The sequence below is a fragment of the Falco biarmicus genome, chromosome 3 (assembly GCF_023638135.1).
Source record: "Falco biarmicus isolate bFalBia1 chromosome 3, bFalBia1.pri, whole genome shotgun sequence".
Classification (NCBI taxonomy): domain Eukaryota; kingdom Metazoa; phylum Chordata; class Aves; order Falconiformes; family Falconidae; genus Falco; species Falco biarmicus.
In genome coordinates this window covers 11,676,452-11,695,584 of record NC_079290.1, presented here as the reverse complement: position 1 = coordinate 11,695,584, position 19,133 = coordinate 11,676,452, and the positions used below count along the sequence as shown (strand labels likewise).

Sequence of the window (19,133 nt, the reverse complement as noted above, 5' to 3'; positions counted from 1 at the left end):
CACACGCAGTTTCCCTTCACTCCCATTTGGCACCAGCTCTTGTATCCCAGCCCCTTTTGCCAGGCAGAAGCAGTGTGGACTCCCCGGCGGTCACAAAAACCTCGATTCCCAATTCTGCTGCTAGGGCGGGCTGCCCTCGGGAAAGGCCCTCACTGCATTAGCGGTGTCTCCACACCACTCGAGCATGCTCCACCATTTCAGGTATGTAAAGTCCCGACAGATGGCATTGGTAATGGTAGGTGAGTCCCTATCAGGGTTTGTAGTAACAGCCCCAACACTGGAACGGAATGGTCCTATATTGCCTCTGGTTTCGTGACAATCCCCACAGGTCTTCAGAGTTGAAAAGCTTGTCTTTTGGGGTGAAAGAAGAAGCAACTGTTTAAAAAAGCTGAATTAAATAGGAACATTCCACCTCAAAGCACCAACCCTATAGGATGCTTGATTAACTAATTTAGGGATGTTAAACAGCTGGGTTTTTTCTTCGATGCGGTGGCAAAGGCCAGGAGCGATGCACAGTTGTTGAGTGCCTGCGGGAAGCCTGTTTGCCAAGGAGGACGCAGCCCGGAAAGCCGGGGAGGGGCAGGCAGACACCCTCCTCAGCGGCTGCCCCGTACCCCGGCGCCTTTCCGACAGCTCCGAGCGGCGCCGGGCGGGGGGCGCCAGGCGGGTGCCCGGCCCGCAGCGCCCGACCCCCGGGGGTGCGGGCGAGCCGCCTGCGGTGCCGCCCCGGCCGGCTCCCTGCGCAGCCCCCGCCGCAGCGGCCCCCGGGGCTCGGCCCCCGCGGGGAGCGCCCGGCAGCCCCCCGTCGGGGCACGGCCGGAGGCGAGCTGAGGAGGGCCGGGCCGAGGGGCTGGGGCAGGCGCTGCCAGGGGAAGGGCAGGAAGGCCGGGCCGGCGGCCCCCGGGGCGCTGGGCTGGGGCACGGCCGGCGGGGGAGCCCCCGGGCGGGCGCTGTGCCTTTAAAGGCTGGGGCTGGCTCTGGGCTCCGGCCTCCCTCCCTCCCCCCGGCCCGGCGGCGCTGGGCGCCGGGAGGAGGCGCCTGCCGCTAACAAAAGTCTGCGGCGGCGGCTTTCCCCTTCCTCCCTCCCCGGGCAACAAGTGGCTGGCGGCGGCTTCCCGGGGGAGGCGGCGGCGGCGGAGCGGCGCTGGAGCATCGGGGGAGCCCCCGCGCCGGCCGCGGGGCGGTGGAGCCTGCGCCCGGGGGCCGTCCTGCCCGTCCTGCTTGTGGATTATAACTGGAGCCGCCTCCCCTGCCCGGGCACCCCGGCTGCGAACCGGGGCGGGGAAGGCGTGCCGATACATCGCTTTTCTTACGCCCTCCCCCCTCCCCCCCCCCCCCGCTTTTTTTTTTTTTTTTTTTTTTTTTTTTTTTGAGGGGGAAAGGGTGGGTGTCGGCCACCCGAGAAGACGCGGAGGAAGTAGTCCGGCTGCTTTGGACATGTCGCTGTGAAAACTCCTGGGGGCTCCCCCCCACCCCCCGGCCCCGATCCATCAGCCGCGGCCGCTCGGCGCCCCGCGGTGGAGATGCTGCGCGGCGGCGTGGGGAGGCGGCGGGCATGAGGCGGGCAGGATGGGCGCGAACAATGGCAAGCAGTGCGGCAGCGAGGGTGAGCGGCGGGGGGCCGGGAACCGCGGCGCCCAGACCCTTAAATACCCTTAACTATATTTGCTGGTTTTTGTGTGGTGGTTTTTTTCTGTTTGTTTGTTTTTTGTTTTGTGGGTTTTTTTTTTTTTTTAAATGGATGGGAGGTAACTGCTGCCTCAATTCGTGATGCAGGGGCAGCGGTGGGGCTTAAAACGTAGAGGCAGCTCAGGGGTTATAGCAGCCTAACTCCGCTCAAAACTTCTAGAGCGCTCTTTGTAATCCTTTTCTACTTGTCTTTTATATCCCAGGATCCTTATATTATGCAGTATGGTATATGACTGCTTCCTGTCTGAACAGAAAGAAAAAAAATTAACCCCGGGAAGAGGAGGGGGGGAGAGTTAATGTTCTCCAGCTGTTATCCATAGATTATACTCCTGCAATTTCGCTTCAGTGAAACTTTAGTGGGCTTGGTTTTAGATATACAGGGCCTGATTCATTCTTGTGGAAACCTATTAGTCTCGCTGGAGTTGCATCAGGGATGAATTTCAGCTGCTTTGCTGGTGTGAAGGACTACTGGAACCCTCAGCTGGTGTCAGGGAAGCCAATGGCAAGTACAGAAAGTTTGTCTTCCTGCCAGCTAGTTTTAGGCTTTCTTTAACTTCTAGCTGTCTTGTATATGTGTTGCCCTGATACTATTTAGGCAACCGTATAGGATATATGTCTCTTCTCATAGTAGTGGGCAACAATATAGGATCACATCATCCCCCCCCCTTTTTTTTTTTTTGTTGTTGTTGTTGAGGGTTTGTGGGTGGAGCGAGGGAGATGGTTCTGCTCGGTTTCTTGGGAGTCCAGAAGGCAACTGCCAAAGAATACACCTCTCTCACATCCAAAATATGCATGGAGATTGTGAAAAGGAAAGGGGAAAACCACCGCTTTTCGAACAGATTCTGCGGTTCCTTTCATTTACTGCCAAATGAGCTCTGCTTTCGGAAGAGTTGAAGTCAGAAGCTTTAAGCTAAAGATACTCTCATTGTTGTAAGGTCTCACTCGCTCAATACCATTGCTATTCTGCATAAACAGGGTGAACCTGGCAGTTGCAATCAAAGCCTCTTTGATTCCTCCTAAAAAGAGAAATCTGAGTTTGTCCCCAGAGTTGAAAGGTTCAGTGTTTATAGTTCTGGTCACTTGCAAAAAATCACATTGCCGAGGGGTGTTTAGCTTGATGATAGGAAGGCATGGCTGCATCCCTGAGCTTTCCCGTGAGATCAGAGGAATGCTTGCTTCAATTAATGCACAATTTTGGGGGAGGAATGTGATGGACGCTGAGTCTTCTGCAGCCATCGGTGAAGTAGAGGAGAGCTTTACTCTTCCAGAACTACCTGTCAGGAACAGTGAGGAAGAGGAGGATTGGTGCAATTAGGGTATTCTTAATTAGTTCACCTCTTTCCTCCAGTCAGAGTGGAGGTTGGATCCTGGGAATGCAGACCACATGTGGCAAATTAATCTTTGCAGTACAGACCGTTACCTGGGTTAAGAAATAGGTAGAGTACTGGTTTAAAAATAAAAGACAGTTCAAATAAATTAAAAAAAAATCTCCAAACCCCATGGCCGAAACGTTTATGTTTAGGTAACGTGTCCCATGAACCATTAGTGTGCTTACAGATCTGGGTTTCCTGGCAGCTTCTATGCAGCATCAATTACTGTGAAACTTAGAAGCTTTTGTTTGCTCCTTTCTTTCTGGGTGATGCAGAGGAGAACAAATCTAAATCTGATAAAGCGAGGCCTTTTTTTCATAAGCTGCTGGGGCTTTTGGTGCCTTTGACAACTGAACTGCTTAATTGCCATACAAAGGTGCTTCTTAATGGGAAGTGATTATGACCCCAGGTGGAAGGGTAGCACTCTGAGGAAACACCCGATCGCTGTGTGCTTTAAAAGCAACCGAAATGTCTGGGTCGAAGTTCACAAAGTGGCATCTGTGGTTAGCTATGTGGCACATACTTCTCAGCATAGTGGGCTTTGTAGGTTAACACTGTACTGTGGCATGCCGTTTTAGGGGTGGAGAAAAGTACCTTTGTTAGCTGAACTTCTTCAATGCTGTTTTCTCATTTGCTGCTTGCTAATATTTTGGGTGAGATTTTGGAACGACAACTGCATATTATTTTTAAAATGGCTGTTTTTCACGCAGCCTTCCCATCTGCTGTGGAACTGTGGAATGCCATGAATTTGCCTTAATTGTTGTTCTCATCTCAAAGCTGAAGAGATACATTAGGGCAAGGATAACTCCTATTCAAAATGCCACTTTGGAAACATTCGATAATGTTAATTACTGGGAAATTAGGTTTTGCACAGATTGTTACATTGTTACACTTGCAGGTATTAGGCAATGCTTTGAAATTCACATAGACACGGTGTATGTCAGTATCAAGCAGCTGTCTGAGTGTTTGTGACTGATCAGGTAAACTACACGGTACTGCCTTTATTTATTTGCTTGTCCAAGACTTTATGGAATAGAATTTTATCAGAAGCTACAATTGTCATGCTAAGATGGAGAGTTGGATGCTTGAAGAGTCTAAATTGGATTGTTTACAGAGTTTGCTGAATAGTTCCTGGCACCTTTGAGTATATCTGTTTTCCATAAATTTAATTTTCTAAAAGAGGCTAAAACTTGCTGTGAATGAATCTTAAATGTGAATAAAATTGCTTTTCTGAAAAAATGTCATGCAGATGGATTATGATCACAACACCCATGTAAAAAAAAAGTACACTAAACTTTGTCTACAGGAGTTTACCTCTTTTTAAAAGTAAATTATTCCATACAAGTTTATTTTCCTAGTTTTCATTTGGCCTTAGTCAGACTATTTCTGAAAGCTTGTTTACCTAGAGAAATATGGAGCCTGAGGTTTCAGGCTTAACATAGTGTGCAGTAGATTCCAACTGAAGTGTTAAAGCTTGAAATTAGTCTTTCTGAATATGTTCTAGCAGTCATATTTGAACAGCACGGCTGAAGCTAATAGATCACTGGAGCAAGAAATCCATTTGATCATGGAGCAGTTCTTGTAAGACTTTTGCTTCTGCGGTAGAAATGTATCATCAGTTACCTTAGCAAGAGTGCTTATCTTTGTCCTTCACTTTCTTGCCTCAGGGATACATAATTTGTTTTCTGTCATTGATTTAGTTCTTTGCTTGATTTTTAAATAAGAGGAGACATGCATACCTCATGTCTGATAGCAGAAAGAGCAGCCTGTTGTAGAAGCTATGAGAAATCAGGGGGTTTTGTTCAAGGACCTTTGTTAAAATGTATTGCTAAAGAGAACTGAAGCTGAGCAAAGAAGGCAGTATTCATCATCACTGATGAGGAGGCCGAACTGAAGTGGATTGCACTTTATTGCTGAGTTATCAGACACCTAGGCAGCTGCTGTTCGTACTTTGCTGCTCATGGTGTCTGTAACAGTTCTGCGCAGGATAGCCTTGCGTGTGCTGGGTGTGAGGCCAGTTGCGTGCTGGCTGTAGAGCCTGTGTTGGAGTGGGTAGCAGCTGGCATTTACCTGCTTTCTTTGGGAAAATGTGACTGAACGCTGTCCCTCTTAGCACCCAAGACAGTTTGGCATCCACAACACGAGGGCTTTAAAATTGCAAGCTTCTGTTTCATAACGAAATTGGCTTTGTGGCATGAGTTGGAGGAGCAGTTGGTGTTCTTGCATATGAAAGGAAGCTGTGGCACTGAGGTGGGATGGCTGCTTTACAAATTAACCATAACTTTTCAACGCTTGTCTTCTTCCCAAGTGACTACTTCATTAAATTGCGAAACCTGAGAAGCAGTCAAATTTGAAAGCAGCTAAATAATGGTACAACATTTTGACGATACCTATGTTCAGACCTCATGAAGGGGTGTCTTTTTAATGAGTCAACTGTCCAGATTGCTGCAGTGGTTGATAAAACTTCCTTTGAGTATCTCCTGCGCTATCTCCTTCCAGAAGCTGGTCTAGAGAGGGTTGGTGACAGCCTGCAGCAGCTAAAATGTATCATGAAAGACTTGATATAACACAGGAGCCTGGTCAGAGGATGGCAAGGGAAAGATAGATGAAATGGTAGCTTAGGCAAGGAAATCAACATCCTTCCCGAATCACAAGCCTTGCTGACAAACTTCTTTTTTTTTTTTCTTCTTTCTTTTTGAATCCGAATGTTTAATTTGGGAAGATTTAAATGGAAACTCTTTGGAGATAACTTTAACTCAGTTCTGGTTTTGAAAACATCCTTTCTCCAAACTTGTGGCATTTTCTAGTCACATACCACTTGGAGGGAGAATTCCTGTGCAGATCCCAGTGTCCGCCTAATATAAGTGCCAGTGCAGAAACCTGCCTACGTTATGGGATATAGTTGCCACAAAGCACAGGCAACACGGTTCACAAAGGTGGCTTTAACTATGATGTTGTGTGAGCTGGTGTACAGTAGCTGAAGCTTTCTAGGGATTGCCAGCATGTAGCACTGTGGTGAAATGGGTCAGTCTGTGTTTACTCTGGATTAGGTTACTCTTAAATCCCTCCCTTCAGCAGGGAGAAATGGTTAAGATCTCCTTTGTGGACCTACTGTTTCATACTTGTGTCCTCTTTCTTGAGGATGCTGTTGAACACAGTAACTCCTTGTGAATGCTACCTTTGATTTCAGACTAGGTCTCTCCTAATTCAGTGATGGCAAGTGTTTTAAGACACCAGATGTTGTGTATGGAAATCTTTTTAAATCCAAAAGTTCTGTTATTCAGAATCTATAGACTTTTGTGTAAGTGTAGGTTTTGTTTCCCCACAAGGTGTTGGTAGGTTAATTTCACATGCAGTGCTTATGTCAGGTGTGAAGAGCAGTGTAATGTGGTGGTCTTGCACTAGAGAAATGGTGTTAGTAATGGGTGAGCTATTTTGTTTAGAGTTGAATGATAATTGTTTACCAATGGTTTATGCTAACCACTAGAACCTGTGGAGCCCGACAGGATATTTTAATGAGGGTAAGGGAATGTGAAAGACAGTAAATTAGCTTTTAGTGAATAATTTAATTACAAAATTGTGAGCTCCTCCACCCCTCAAGGTGTCATCTCTGTGCATCGCGTTTTCACTGGCAAGGCCAGTTTTTGATTCTGGTATTTATCTTTTTCCACTCCATGAGATTCCTGTAGTCAACTGAAGTGTCTCATCAAGTTAGGTGCTAAACGGCTCCTAGGCTGTGCAGTTTTTTCCCTGTTTTGTTTTGATGTTGGGGTTGCATTTACACATTACTATCTGATGTGTTAAATGTGAAGTTTAGTGTATAGCGCTTACCACTATCTTCCTTGCTGTTCTGCCCATTCCCAGGTGTTCTAAGGAGATAATATATCTTGCTGCTCTTGTAGAATTCTTTGTGTGTGTGTTCTAGTTTGGCTAGTCTTCTCTCATACACCTCCCCAGTGCATAATAGCTGCAACTGAACCATAACGCTCTCCATAGCACTACTGTAAATATTACAGTGCTGCTCAATGACACTTTTTGTGTTGCACTTATTTATGTGATTGTGTTCTGCTTTCTGGTGCTCGGCCATAGTTGATTCCTGCATTTTATCTTTAGCTGGATTCCACTTTGCTGCATTGAGGGAGTTGAGACTTGCCTCGTAACAGCAAAGCTAGGACAGGAAATACAGTGGCATTCAAAATGCCAATCCTTCAAGCAATGTTGATTTTTAAAAGTGAATTTGCACTCTGACAGTGGCCAACTGCTGCTAACCAAAAGTAACCTTCATAAATGCTGCTTATGATATTCTTTTTAATGTAACTTTCAACTGAGCAACGCAAAAGGATTGTGTGTGTGTGTATGTTTACTCGGTTTGGCTCCACAAAGTAAATTTACTCGAAGCTCAGTGCTTATGTTGCTGCTTGTTGTCCAGATCACATGGTGGGGCAGAAGAAGGGTTGAACGCAGCACTTAACTGAGCTGCTGTGCTGCTTTCAGTTTCTCGTAATCCAGAATTTTCTTTCTTCAAAAATGAACTGTGTATGTGTGTATGCAGACATGTGTGTGTATATATATATACACACACATAGAGTAAGAGATTTGTGGGGGATTTAGGCTTTAAAAAGTTGCTAATGTTACCTGTAGTTTCATAGAAAGCAGAACTTAGTGGCTCACACGCATGTTGTTTCATAAAATGTTACTCTCCCATAAAATGCTTATGGGGGAAGGTAGGGTCCCTTGTTTTATCATTATTACTTTGTTAATAGGTATAAGCTAACTAACTGTACTCTAGGGAGTTTGACTTGGATGGTTGCTTCAACCTGGTGCAAGATTAACTGGATGGTCTTTCTTTTGTACATTAAAAAAAAATAAAAATGGTTAACTGAGTGCCAGTCAGAGGCCTGAATAAACTTTGATGCTGGTGATGCATGACATGGAAAGCTTCCATCAGACCCCTCCCATCTAACATAGTAGGAGCCTAGGACTTGCACGTCCTAGTCCTTTTACCCGCTCCCCACAGGCAGGGAAGGAAATGAGATTGTTTTGGTAACTTTCCTAAAATAAGGCTATTTCTGTTCTTTTGAAAGAAAGTCCTTCTACCAAACTGGACTTCATAAAATCAAAGCTGAAGTTGATACTATGTGATTCCTTGTGGAAAAGTACCAATGTGTATTCAGAACTGGGTACATGGGTTTAAGTCTAAAGCACTAACCCCCAAAGTCTCGGCACTTTCTGGAGTTTTCGGTCCTCTGGCTACTTCTGGATTTCTCGCTTCTGTGAACAATTCCTGACTAGGAACTGGTTTGCTTCTTTGTGGGTCTTGTTTGTGTTAGGAAAGCAATGGGCAGGAGGCAGTGCATGATATTTGAAGGCTGAATACACAAGTGGCTTATTTCTGCTTGTAGTCAGCTATGTCTGTATTCTTTAATACAGGGCATGTGCTTTGCTAAATTAGGACAACTATTTCATTAAGGAGTAAAATCCTTCAAGACTTGAAAAACAGTTGGTGGGCTGCCTATAGAATCTGTTCCTTCTTCATAAGGAAAAGAAATATGCTGCATTGTCCAGGTGTACAGATGTACAACTTGTGATTGGATAGATATTCTGCAGGACTTTGTTACTCAAGTAGCATTTAAATTGAGTACTAGTAGTGTTGCTGTATCTGACCTTGGGGAAAAGCTATTAGTTCTGTTGGATCATAACCCTCACTTCAGTTCCAAGTCTGCCTGTGTGCCTTCTAGCACAGACACCACATTAAGAACAGGTTTTTTGGAAGACCTCTTTGGAGGAATAGAAGCATAGAGGAGCTGCTGTCAGCTCAGTGTTAGGCTGTAGGTCATTAAAGAAGAGTCCCCGTTACCCTAGATCACGCCTCTTACATGTTTGCTCCTGTGGTACCTGTCTGTTCATACAGAAGGAGAATTCAGCAGGGAGCATGGGCATTTTTCTCAAGTAATTGTTAGTCTGTGTATTGACCAAAGCAAGGGTCTTTACTCCAAGAAGCTCTAGAGCAGAAACAAATAGGAGTAAATTGTGCTGATCAGAGAAATGCTCTTATATATATTCTACATGGAGGTGTGAAGAAGTGCTGTTGTGATTGTGTTATATAGACTAAACCTGCAGGAAAGCTTGGAATAGGAACAGTTTCAAATATTGCCTTAAAGGAAAGGCTTGAGTTGGCTGTGTTTGAACAAATATTTAAGGAAAAGTTTCCAACTCCATGCCAGTATCCAAATTCAACAAAAGTAAATTCTTGGCAAAGTAGATCTCTTCACCCTATATACTTCTGTGACCTCTACCTTAAGTAAACGGGGGAAAAATTGTTGGGTCATTTTTTCTTCTCTCTCTCTTTTTCCTATATGCATTTCTTACACCCCACCAAGTTGAAACCCATGTTGGAAGATGGACCATGTTGTCCATGCAAATGGGTATTTAACACACATCTATGTTTGTTTGAATTGGGTAATTACTGTAGGGAACTGCATGGCATTGGGAATTTTTTTTCCTTCCTGTGCTCAACAGTACTGTTTGCTGCAAATGCAATGCCAGGTTTTGTTTATGTGCGTGACTTTTTAGACAAATCTAGAGCAGTGTATCAGTTATCGGTCTGATTTTAGTGGATCTTTGTTCAACAGGAATGGGTTTTTTTCTAACATATCTGTTTGCAGAATTGAAATAGGAAAATGCATGACACAGCAACTCGAGTTCAGAAACAGGTGGCATAGTGACTCTTGAGCTGAGTCATGTAGTTAGACTTGCGTTGCCATCATATCCTTGCCTTAATAGTGTGTGTGGTTGTACAGTACTAAACTTGGAGCTCTGTGTTCCAGGCAGGCTGTGCTGGTAAACTATTCCCAAGACCCTTCTTGGAGTAAAGAAAGAAACAGGAAGCCCTCTTTCATGCCCCTGTTTTGAATCAGGAAATACCTCTCTCTGAAATACATAAATTTGTCAAATGAGCATCTTAAATCATGGGATGCTTTTCTTTCTTGGTGATATGTGTACAAACGTGTGTAATAAATGTAGGAATACTATACTGAAGTCTTCTCAATTAGCATACTAACTTGGAGGAAGGTGTTTTACTCTTGAGGAAGATCATTTTCATTAACAAATTTTCTTCTCTGTTCCTGTAAAAACACTAATGAAATTTTCAGATGATATTATAAAAGGACCGGTTATGTGGTCAGATTTGTTTGTTTGCTTTCTTAAGAAAGAAAAAAGGAGAAGCCAGAAACACTGGCATAATATCAGTGGATGTTAACTAGGAAGAACTCCTTTAATCAAGAGTCACACAGGCCTGTTTGACATTGAAAGGAGAATTTGGATCAAGTAGTTGTCTCGTTACAAGTGTAATCTTGTCAGTTCATGGGCATCCCAGGCTTTTATTGCCTGTATGACTGCGTGCATTGTGTAGAAGCAGGCCATCTTTCTAAAGCTCTGATGTTAATTTGTTCCCAGATTGCCCACAACCCTCTTTCTGTGTGTGACTGCATGGTATAGAAGAACTTGGAGTTTTTTTGCTTAAATGGTGTAATAATTGCTTAACTAGTATTTAATTTAAATCCTGTCCTTGAGAGAAAGTACAGCTATTGTGGGGACTGATGAGCAGAAAGTACATGTATATTGGAGAGCTCCTTAGAGTGCTTGTGGTTCTTATGAAACATGTCGTTTTGTCACTGGCACAATAATGGTAGTATTTGACCTAGCTCACCGCTGGAGTGTAAGACAAAAAGCAACAGCTAGTCAACAACAGAAGTACCGAACAGATCCCCTTTTCTGTAGTACCTAGTAAAGCATATTTCTATTCTCCATATTCCATTTGCCTTTTCTCTGACAGTTTGTAAGGAAGTTGCTTGTGGCATCAACATAGAATAGTTTGGGTTGGAAGGGACCTTTAAAGGTGACTTAGTCCAACCCCCCTGCAATGAGCAGGGGCATCTTCAACTAGACCAGGTTGCTTGGAGCCCTGCCCAGCCTGACCCTGAATGTTTCCAGGGATGGGGCATCTACCACCTCTCTGGGCAACCTGTTCCAGTGTTTCACCACCCTCACTGTAAAAAATTTCTTCCTTCTATCTAGTTTGAATCTACCCTCTTCTAGTCTAAAACCATTACCCCTTGTCCTATATACTACAGGCCTTGCTAAAAAGTTTGTCCCATCTTTCTTATAAACCCCCTTCAAGTATTGAAAAACTGCAATATGGTCTCCCTGGAGCTGCCTTTTGTTCAGGCTCAACAACCCCAACTCTTTCAGCCTTTCTTCAGTGGGGACGTGCTCCATCCCTCTGTTTTTGTGTCCCTCCTCTGGACTTGCTTCAACAGGTCCACGTGTCTCCTGTGCTGAGGGCTCCAGAGCTGGACACGGTACTCCAGGTGGGGTCTCACATCATTTCTTTTAAACTAAGATGATGGAAACAATAAGCTATTGCTGAAATATGTGGTGAAATTTGTTTATATTATACTACTATGACTCATCCTTTCAGAATTTTTGGAACTTTAGGATTTACTAAAATAGATATAAATAAAAGCCTTTTAGTAGAAGGATTTCAATTCCAGTTAGCCATGCTAGCATTAAGTTGAAAGTAACAGTATGCTCTCTTATGTCAAGAAGATCTAGTAGCTGACCTTCCTCCCTGAGCTGATGTTTGATTGTACTCTTTTTGTAGCCAACAAGCTTGAAAATCCCCATCTGTCTTCAGCAGGGTTTGAGAACATAGGTGCTCTTATGGCAGAGCTTCTTGCTGAGGAATTGCTCTCTTGTTCTGGCATAGTAGACTGCCAGTGGAGATCAGTACAGGCAGTAAAATTTACATTAGACCATTTTCAATGAACTCCTGGCCATAACTCAATGTCATCTTTAGAGCCCGAAGTATGCAAACTCACAGACTGGAAATGACATCTCTGGAGATCTCTAATCCAACCCACTGCTCAAAAGAGAGTCACTTAGAGCAAGTTGCCCAGAACCATGTGCAGTCAGATTTTTGAGCACCTCCAAAGATGGAGACTGTACTCAGTCACCTGTAGATTAAAAAAAAAAACCCACAAAACCCCAACAAAAAAATTTATTATGTTTAAATGGAAGTGCTTATATTTCAGTTGGTGCCTGTTCCCTATTGTCTGTTCACTGGCTGTCAGTGAGAAGAGCCAGGCTCTGTCCTTACTCTACTTTCTCTCCTCTCTAGGTACTTATACACATCGATAAGATTTTCCCTGACCCTTCTCTTCTCCAGGGTAAATTGTCCTGGCTCTCCAAGTCTGTCCTTGTGTGTCAGACACTCCAATCCTTTAATCATATTTGTGGCTCTTTGCTGGGCGCTCTCCAGTGTGTCTATGTCTCTCTTGTACTAGTGAGCCCAGAACTGGGCCCAGCACTCCATACATAGCCTCACCAATGCTGAGCAGTGAGGAAGGACCAACTCTCTCAATCTGTGAGCAATGCTTCCTGCCGACGATGCAGGCTGGGAATACAGTTGGCCTCCTTTGCTGCAAGGCCACACTGTTGGCTCATGTTCAGCTTGGTGTCCACCAGAATCCCCAGATCCTTTTCTGCCAAGCTGCATTCCAGCTGGTGATACCTCCCCAGGTGCAGGATTCTGCACTTCCTTTTGTTGAACTACCTTCCTGAGGCTCTTGTTGGCCCATTTGTCATCTTGTTGAGGTCTGTCTGAATAGTAGCAATGCTTTGGTGCATCAGTCACTCCTAGTTTTGTGTCATCTGTGAACTTGTTGAGGGTGCACTCTGTCCCATCATTCAGGTCACCACTAGGGCTGGAGCTCCAGCTGCACTTCATGCTGCTGATCACAACAGTTTGACCTTGGCACATCAGTCAGTTCTCACTGTCCATTTAGCTAGTCTGTGCTTCATCGGTTTGTCTGTGAAGGTGCTGTAGGAAACAGAGTTGGAAAGTCTTACTGAGGTCAGGATAAACCACATCTGCTGTACTCCTCTCATCCACTGAGCCAGTTGTTTCATTATCAATGTCTGACAGATTGGTCAGGCATGATTTCCAGTTATAAATCCACACTAGTGATTCCCTATTACCCTTTTGGAAATTTTTCTGTCACTTTTCCAGGACTGAGGTGAGGCTGACTAGCCTTTGACTGCCTAGATTGCCCTCCCTGCCCTTCTTGAAGATCAGGGTGATTTTTGCTTCTGTCTAGTCCTCAAGAACCTCTCCTGATTGCCATGACCTTTCTAAGATAATTGAGAGTGACCTTGCCATGGCGCTGGCCAGATCAGTCAGCCCACAGAAGTGCATCCCATCAGGTCTCATGGATTTATGTCTGTCCAGTTTGCTTAGGTGTTTCCTAACTTCATCCTCCTGTACTTCTATTGGTTACTTCTGCTTACAAAAGGTACTACCAGGCTTTCAGAAGCAATAGAGTTCAAGTGTAGCAAGTTCTGGCAAGTGTCGAGGCTGTCTTACAGTAGTTAAGTGTCTCTAAACACTGCTCTGTAAACTTGTGTCTACAGCTGGTTTGGAGTTTTTCAGCTATGATTTATTTTTACCTTATTAACATTTTTTTTTTTAAAAAAAGTCTTCTTCATTTCCACTGTATAAAGAAACTCACTTTTTCTCAATGACTATGCTTTCTCTTGGCAAAGAACAGATAAAATACAAGAATCCTCCTAAGAGTTGTGGTGGTCAAATCTGGCTCTGGGTTTTTTGTTGCTGTTTCTGGCAGCATAAATGGTCTGTGCTTTTATGAAAAGCTTCTCCTATGGAGTTTTGCTTGTTTCAGAAGGAACAGCTGGCCCAGGATCACTTTTTTTTTTCTTCCCTTGCAAATGCAGATTGTGACTTCAACTAATGAAGAAGTTATATTTGTGTTCATTATGGTAGGAAATAATTTCTGTAGTTTTCAAGTTGATGTAGCTATGACTGCTAAAAATACTTAACAGTAATCCATATTCTGCTGATGTAAAGATCTGCTTCTTTCCACATATTCCAGAATTGCATCAAAAAGGATTTAAATCCCCTATTTAAAATATGGTGTAAGGGATATGGTCATATTCAAGCTTAGAAGAAACTGTTTGTATTTCATTCACTTATGAAAAATGACTGTCTGAAATTTTCTTCTTAAAACAAAGAACGATCATTACCAGATGACACAGTTAATTTTTAATGCTCTAAAGTGCTAGTAGATAATTCCCAGTTTAGAATCTTCTGTTTAAAACTGAAGCCATGTACAACACAGCATTAGATGTAGCAATACCCAAAGCATGATACTTGGCAATGGAATTTACGTGTTGGTATTAGTACTGAAAAGCTACCTTTAGGTTAATTCACCTGCTAATAAATGCTCAAGGAGTAATGTTCTGTGTGGGAGAGGGGGTAACTTTCTGGAAAGATGAAAGGCTAAATGGCCTGTGACATAATCAGACTTATGAAAGATAGTGGGAGCAGAACTGTGTCCACAGGGCCTGAATTAAACTGTTCAAACATAAAAGATTTTAGAGGTGACATTTTTAAAATGGTTTTTCTTTCCATTTGTATGTATAGAGTATGCAGCATAGTCCAGTATGAAGTTTTTTTTGGCGTTCATTAGGCACGAGCCGAATATTTTGCTTATGCCTTCATTTCTCTTGGGAAATTACTGCTCTTTATTCCCCCATGGGTGTACCTTTTGTTGCACTGTGTGGTTGTCTTTATGAAGAAACATGAATACTTGTTGTGGGTATTTATTTCTCTTGCCAGGAACTGCTGGAACAAAGGTGAATGTGAGATTTCCTCTCCCTCAAACAATTACTGTTTTTTTCCAGCTTTGACTCTGGTTCCGGGAGGTTCTATGAGAGAGCGCTTTGCTCATATCTGAGAAATTATCCAACTGTGAATGGGCTTACAGTTTATCAAGAGGTAGCATCAGAATTGTGAGTAAGGGGAAGCATTAGTATCTGTTTGGTTGTCCAAGAGCTTATTCATTGAAATATTGTGTGCGTGTTTAGGGCTTTGGTAACGATGTAATTTGCTTCTCACCATGAAAGTACGTAGTATGTCAAGTTGTATTTCTGTCTCTGAGACCTGAACTGGAATAACTGCCCAGCATCTTAAAAATGGTACGTATTTCTTCAGTTGTGGGTTGGCTAACAAAGTGGAATTGAACCACCTTATTGCTTACCGTGTTTGAGCACAGGAAGAAATGTTGGCAGCGGAAGCTGGACACAAGAGAATGCTGCAGACCCATTCCTTTCTGGGTTTCCTGCTTTCAGTTTGCCAGGCCTCAGTTTCTATAGAAAATAAATTTATGCCATTCTGTAGATAAGATCTCGTCCTGCCCTTCCCCCTGCTGTGCCCTTCTCTGAAGTGTAGGGTTTCTTCATTAAGTCCCTACATGAGCAAAAACATTCCTAGAAAGTGAAGTTTGGCTTCCACAGGATTAGAATCTAAACCAGAACAAGCCTGGTCAGACACAGGAGCCTTTCACGCAGCAGAGTTGGCTGTTAGTGGTTGTGTGGTTTGTCTGTTTGTGCCTTTTAAGCGCCAATTAATCCTACCCGTGTTTTCCTCGATTTTCCTCCTAATTGAGGTATCGACACTTGGCTGAAAGGAGTGTGGTAGGTAGGACACAGAGCCTAGTCTTTTCATGAACTGAGTCATACTGACAACTGCCTTGTTCCTAATGCTAGCCATCCATGGTTTTGAGGAAATGTAAGACAAATTGCAAAGGATTCTGAAAATTTAGGAGGTATTTTTGAGCCAAGGCCATGTCTCTAACTATACACTTGAGAGAAGAATCCTCACACAGTCTTGCTTTAACCCTGTAGATGCCAGATTATGGATAGCAAGCGGAGTGTGGACAAATTCCCTATATAATCAGAACCACTAATTCTTCTTTTTCTTTATTAGTTGAGTAAATCATGTATTTACCAAGCGCTGAAAATGGTAGTGCTTGGCCATGGGGCAGCCCTATGCAGAGAGCCATCAAGTCTGCTGGCTTATACCCAAAAGCAACCATTTTGTACAAGATATGCCCTTTATCTCGCATGGTGAATTTTTCCAGTAGGTAGCATTCTCCAGAAATAATGAGCGCAGTCTAGTACAAAACCTCTGTAATGGATACATCAGGCTCACCTATTGGTACGTAGTAACCTAGCCCTGTAGCCCTAGACGGCTGGTGGGGAAGCCTGGTTTATCTACCCAGGTAAGGAAGGGCAGGATGGGGAAGGGGGTGATGTCTCCAGAGTTTCTCAGGCTTTCACACAAATCCTTAACTAGTAGGCAGCGTGGCTGCACTTAAACAAGTGTGCTGTGTTTTATTTTCAGTTTTACATGATAGCTGCTTTTGGTCTTTGTTTTTGTAACCTGCAGCAGTGTTGGAGGTGCAGGATGAGCAATGTGAGAGCTCAATGGTAATTGCAAAGAATTCTCAGGGTTTTCATTGATTTCTAATCTGCTTTGATTTAGCATACTCTCCAGAAATTCTATGATAATCATGCAATTCTACTCTGTGATACCTTTGCACTCAGCTTTTCCCAACTGTCCCTCAAATCCTCTGCAGTTCCTTACCTCTCTCTAGAACCTTTCTCCAGGAGGAAAAAGTATACATAACTTCTTCATAGGTCTTGCATGTGCTATACGTCACCTGGATGGGATTTGATCTGAGGTTCCATAGTGTCCAATGAAAAATCTCTTGTTAAGAGCAAGAACTGCTACTGTCCCTCTTTCATACTCATAGGTTTGGATGCGTGTTGTCAATACAGATTATTGCTACCTAAATCAAGTAGTGTTGTAGGAGAATTGGGCCTGCTGTTTAGCTGGTAGTAGTCGATGTCAGAACTAAGACTAACAAAACTTTCCATCTCTTCCCTGCTTTAGAAATGGTTTCTACTCTAAGTTGATTTGAAGATGAAGATTGCCACCCCCCACCCCCCCACCCCGCATTTATTGCATTGTAACAACATATGCTGTTCCAATGTGAGGAGTTTTCTGCAAAACTTTCTTTGTAGACTTGACAATAGGAGGTTTCAGAAAAAAAATTAAACATAATCTCAACTATATTTTCTAGACCCTTGAGTCTTACAGCTGAAAGCACAGAGGTGGAGTTGCAGTGGAAAGGTGTGTGTGTATTTAGAAGATCAAGCGAAAAATCTTTCCTGGACCATTCAAGAGAGGTTTACTGGTACCCAGTAGAAGCTTCTCTTCAATTAATAAAAACATCCTTTGAGTGAATGCCTTACAGATAGCAGGTCAGTCTGTTTCACTAGTGAATCATCTAGTGAACTGATATGTTTCTGATTTTAACATGCGTGTGTTTGGGTGGTAGAAAATGGTGGAAGATTAGCCGATTACATGTAGTATTCGGTGCTATTCTCTTCTATAGCAATATCAAAATTGAGTTTGCTTCAGTTTTGAGAAAGGAACCTTATCTCATGGTATGGCTGAGCCTATTGACTTTGGAACAAGAGTCTACTGCTTTTTTTAAATGGGTACTTTTTAAAAAAGGACTAAATATCTTTTTTCTTTTTTAATCATCCTTCATGATGGAACCATGGAAAAGTTAAAAAACAAACAACACCACCTTGATATTGTATTTAGGTTTTGCATTTGCCTGCAGAAGAGCTGAAGTCCTGTGTTGGTAATACCAGGACTGCAACGTGAGTAATACATTTTGGACTTCTGTGAAGCTGTGTGATAAGAATAGAAATACCTGGACAGTAAAATTCTTTAGGAAGAGTTTTAGAAGGTCAATGCATATAATGGAGCTGATGTGTGTTCATACTATGCAGTGCTGTTGATATTCTGGCCTTTTAGTTTTACAAAGTAGTGCATTTTAAAAGAAAAAAATTGCATTCATAACTAAACTTTTAAGCCCCTATTTTTTTCTTAGTATACGTGCTAAGTAATGGAATTTCTAAAACTTTAAGCTCCAGAATTCTGGGAAGAATCCTCAAAGTAGTTTTCAATCTGGTTCTAGTAAAATGGCTTTGAAGAGTTAAGGCTGAAAATACAATTTGCGGTGTTCTGTGATCAACATCGACCTTTGTGATTTAAAATGGTGGCTTATTTCTGAAATACTTTATCTGAGTAGTGGAAATATGTTGTTAATTTTTTATTGAATATTCTGTATTCTGCAATATTCCGATAGCAACAGTCAAATGTACTAAGTTGTACCTAAGAAAAAGCTCAAACAACCCAGCACAAATTATGCGAGAATTAAATGCGTGAGAAGACTGGAAGGCAGACTCACCGTCCCTTCCTTGAGACTGTCCAGCCCACATCAGTTACACAGGAAAGTCATTCAGGACTGGCTGTCTTCTGAAGTGTATCAGTGGAGCCTTGATAACTTTAGTTGCCAGCAGATCAGAAACCAATGCTATGCATTTTTCATGAACAGTTTTCTGTGATGGTTTTCAAACTTTGGCAGAGAAGGAAAAGAAATGCCCTCTGACTTCCTTTTATGTGAGACTGAGAAACAAAGAAACTGGCAAAATCTGTACTCTTCATCAGATATGCTCATTTTCAACTCTGATGGGTTTTATGTAGGTGTTCTTCTTTTCACCAGTGTTGTCTGTTTTTTTAAAAGAAGTTTATATCCACACATATACACTTTCTTAGTATGAAAATCTTCAGTAGTACCTTCATTAAAAGCAGAATGTGATTTTTATTTGAATGTATTCAATATATACAAACAATGCTAATGCTTTGTGTTAATCTCTCTTAATGTAGTACATTGAATTGAGACTGTGAAATGTGACATCCCTTGGTGTGTGTGTGTGGGTTTTTTGGTGTGGTTTTTTTTTTTTTGTAGGGCTATTCCCTTTGGAAAGTTGGAGAACTAAAATATGAAAATTATTTTATTGATGTTATGTATTCTTAGTTTGCTGCTCAGACGAGACACCAGATGCAATAAACTGGGTATTCCCTTGGGATTTTTTGGTGGGGTGTTCTGTGGTGGAGGATACAGCGATGCTGCATCTGATCAGTGGCAGAGCAACACCTTTAAAGTGGAGCTGTGCTATCATAACTTTTGTGAACTTAAAAAAATGTATTGCTGTCTTCCATTTACTAAAGGACTGACTTATCTTTCTCTTTCCCAGTAGGTAAAAAGAGCTAGAGTAGCTTAACGTCATCTTTCC

At 42.8% G+C, this 19,133-nt stretch overlaps 1 protein-coding gene across 1 annotated transcript in view; it reads left to right on the top strand.

The window, feature by feature from the left end:
- Positions 1-988: 988 nt before the first annotated feature.
- FBXL7 (F-box and leucine rich repeat protein 7) overlaps positions 989-19,133 on the top strand; it is a 196,371-nt gene continuing 178,226 nt past the window's right edge. The window contains exon 1 of the mRNA XM_056332657.1: positions 989-1,606. Coding sequence (XP_056188632.1) covers positions 1,570-1,606 — 37 coding nt within the window. The 5' untranslated portion in view covers positions 989-1,569. The remainder of the gene's footprint in view (positions 1,607-19,133) is intronic.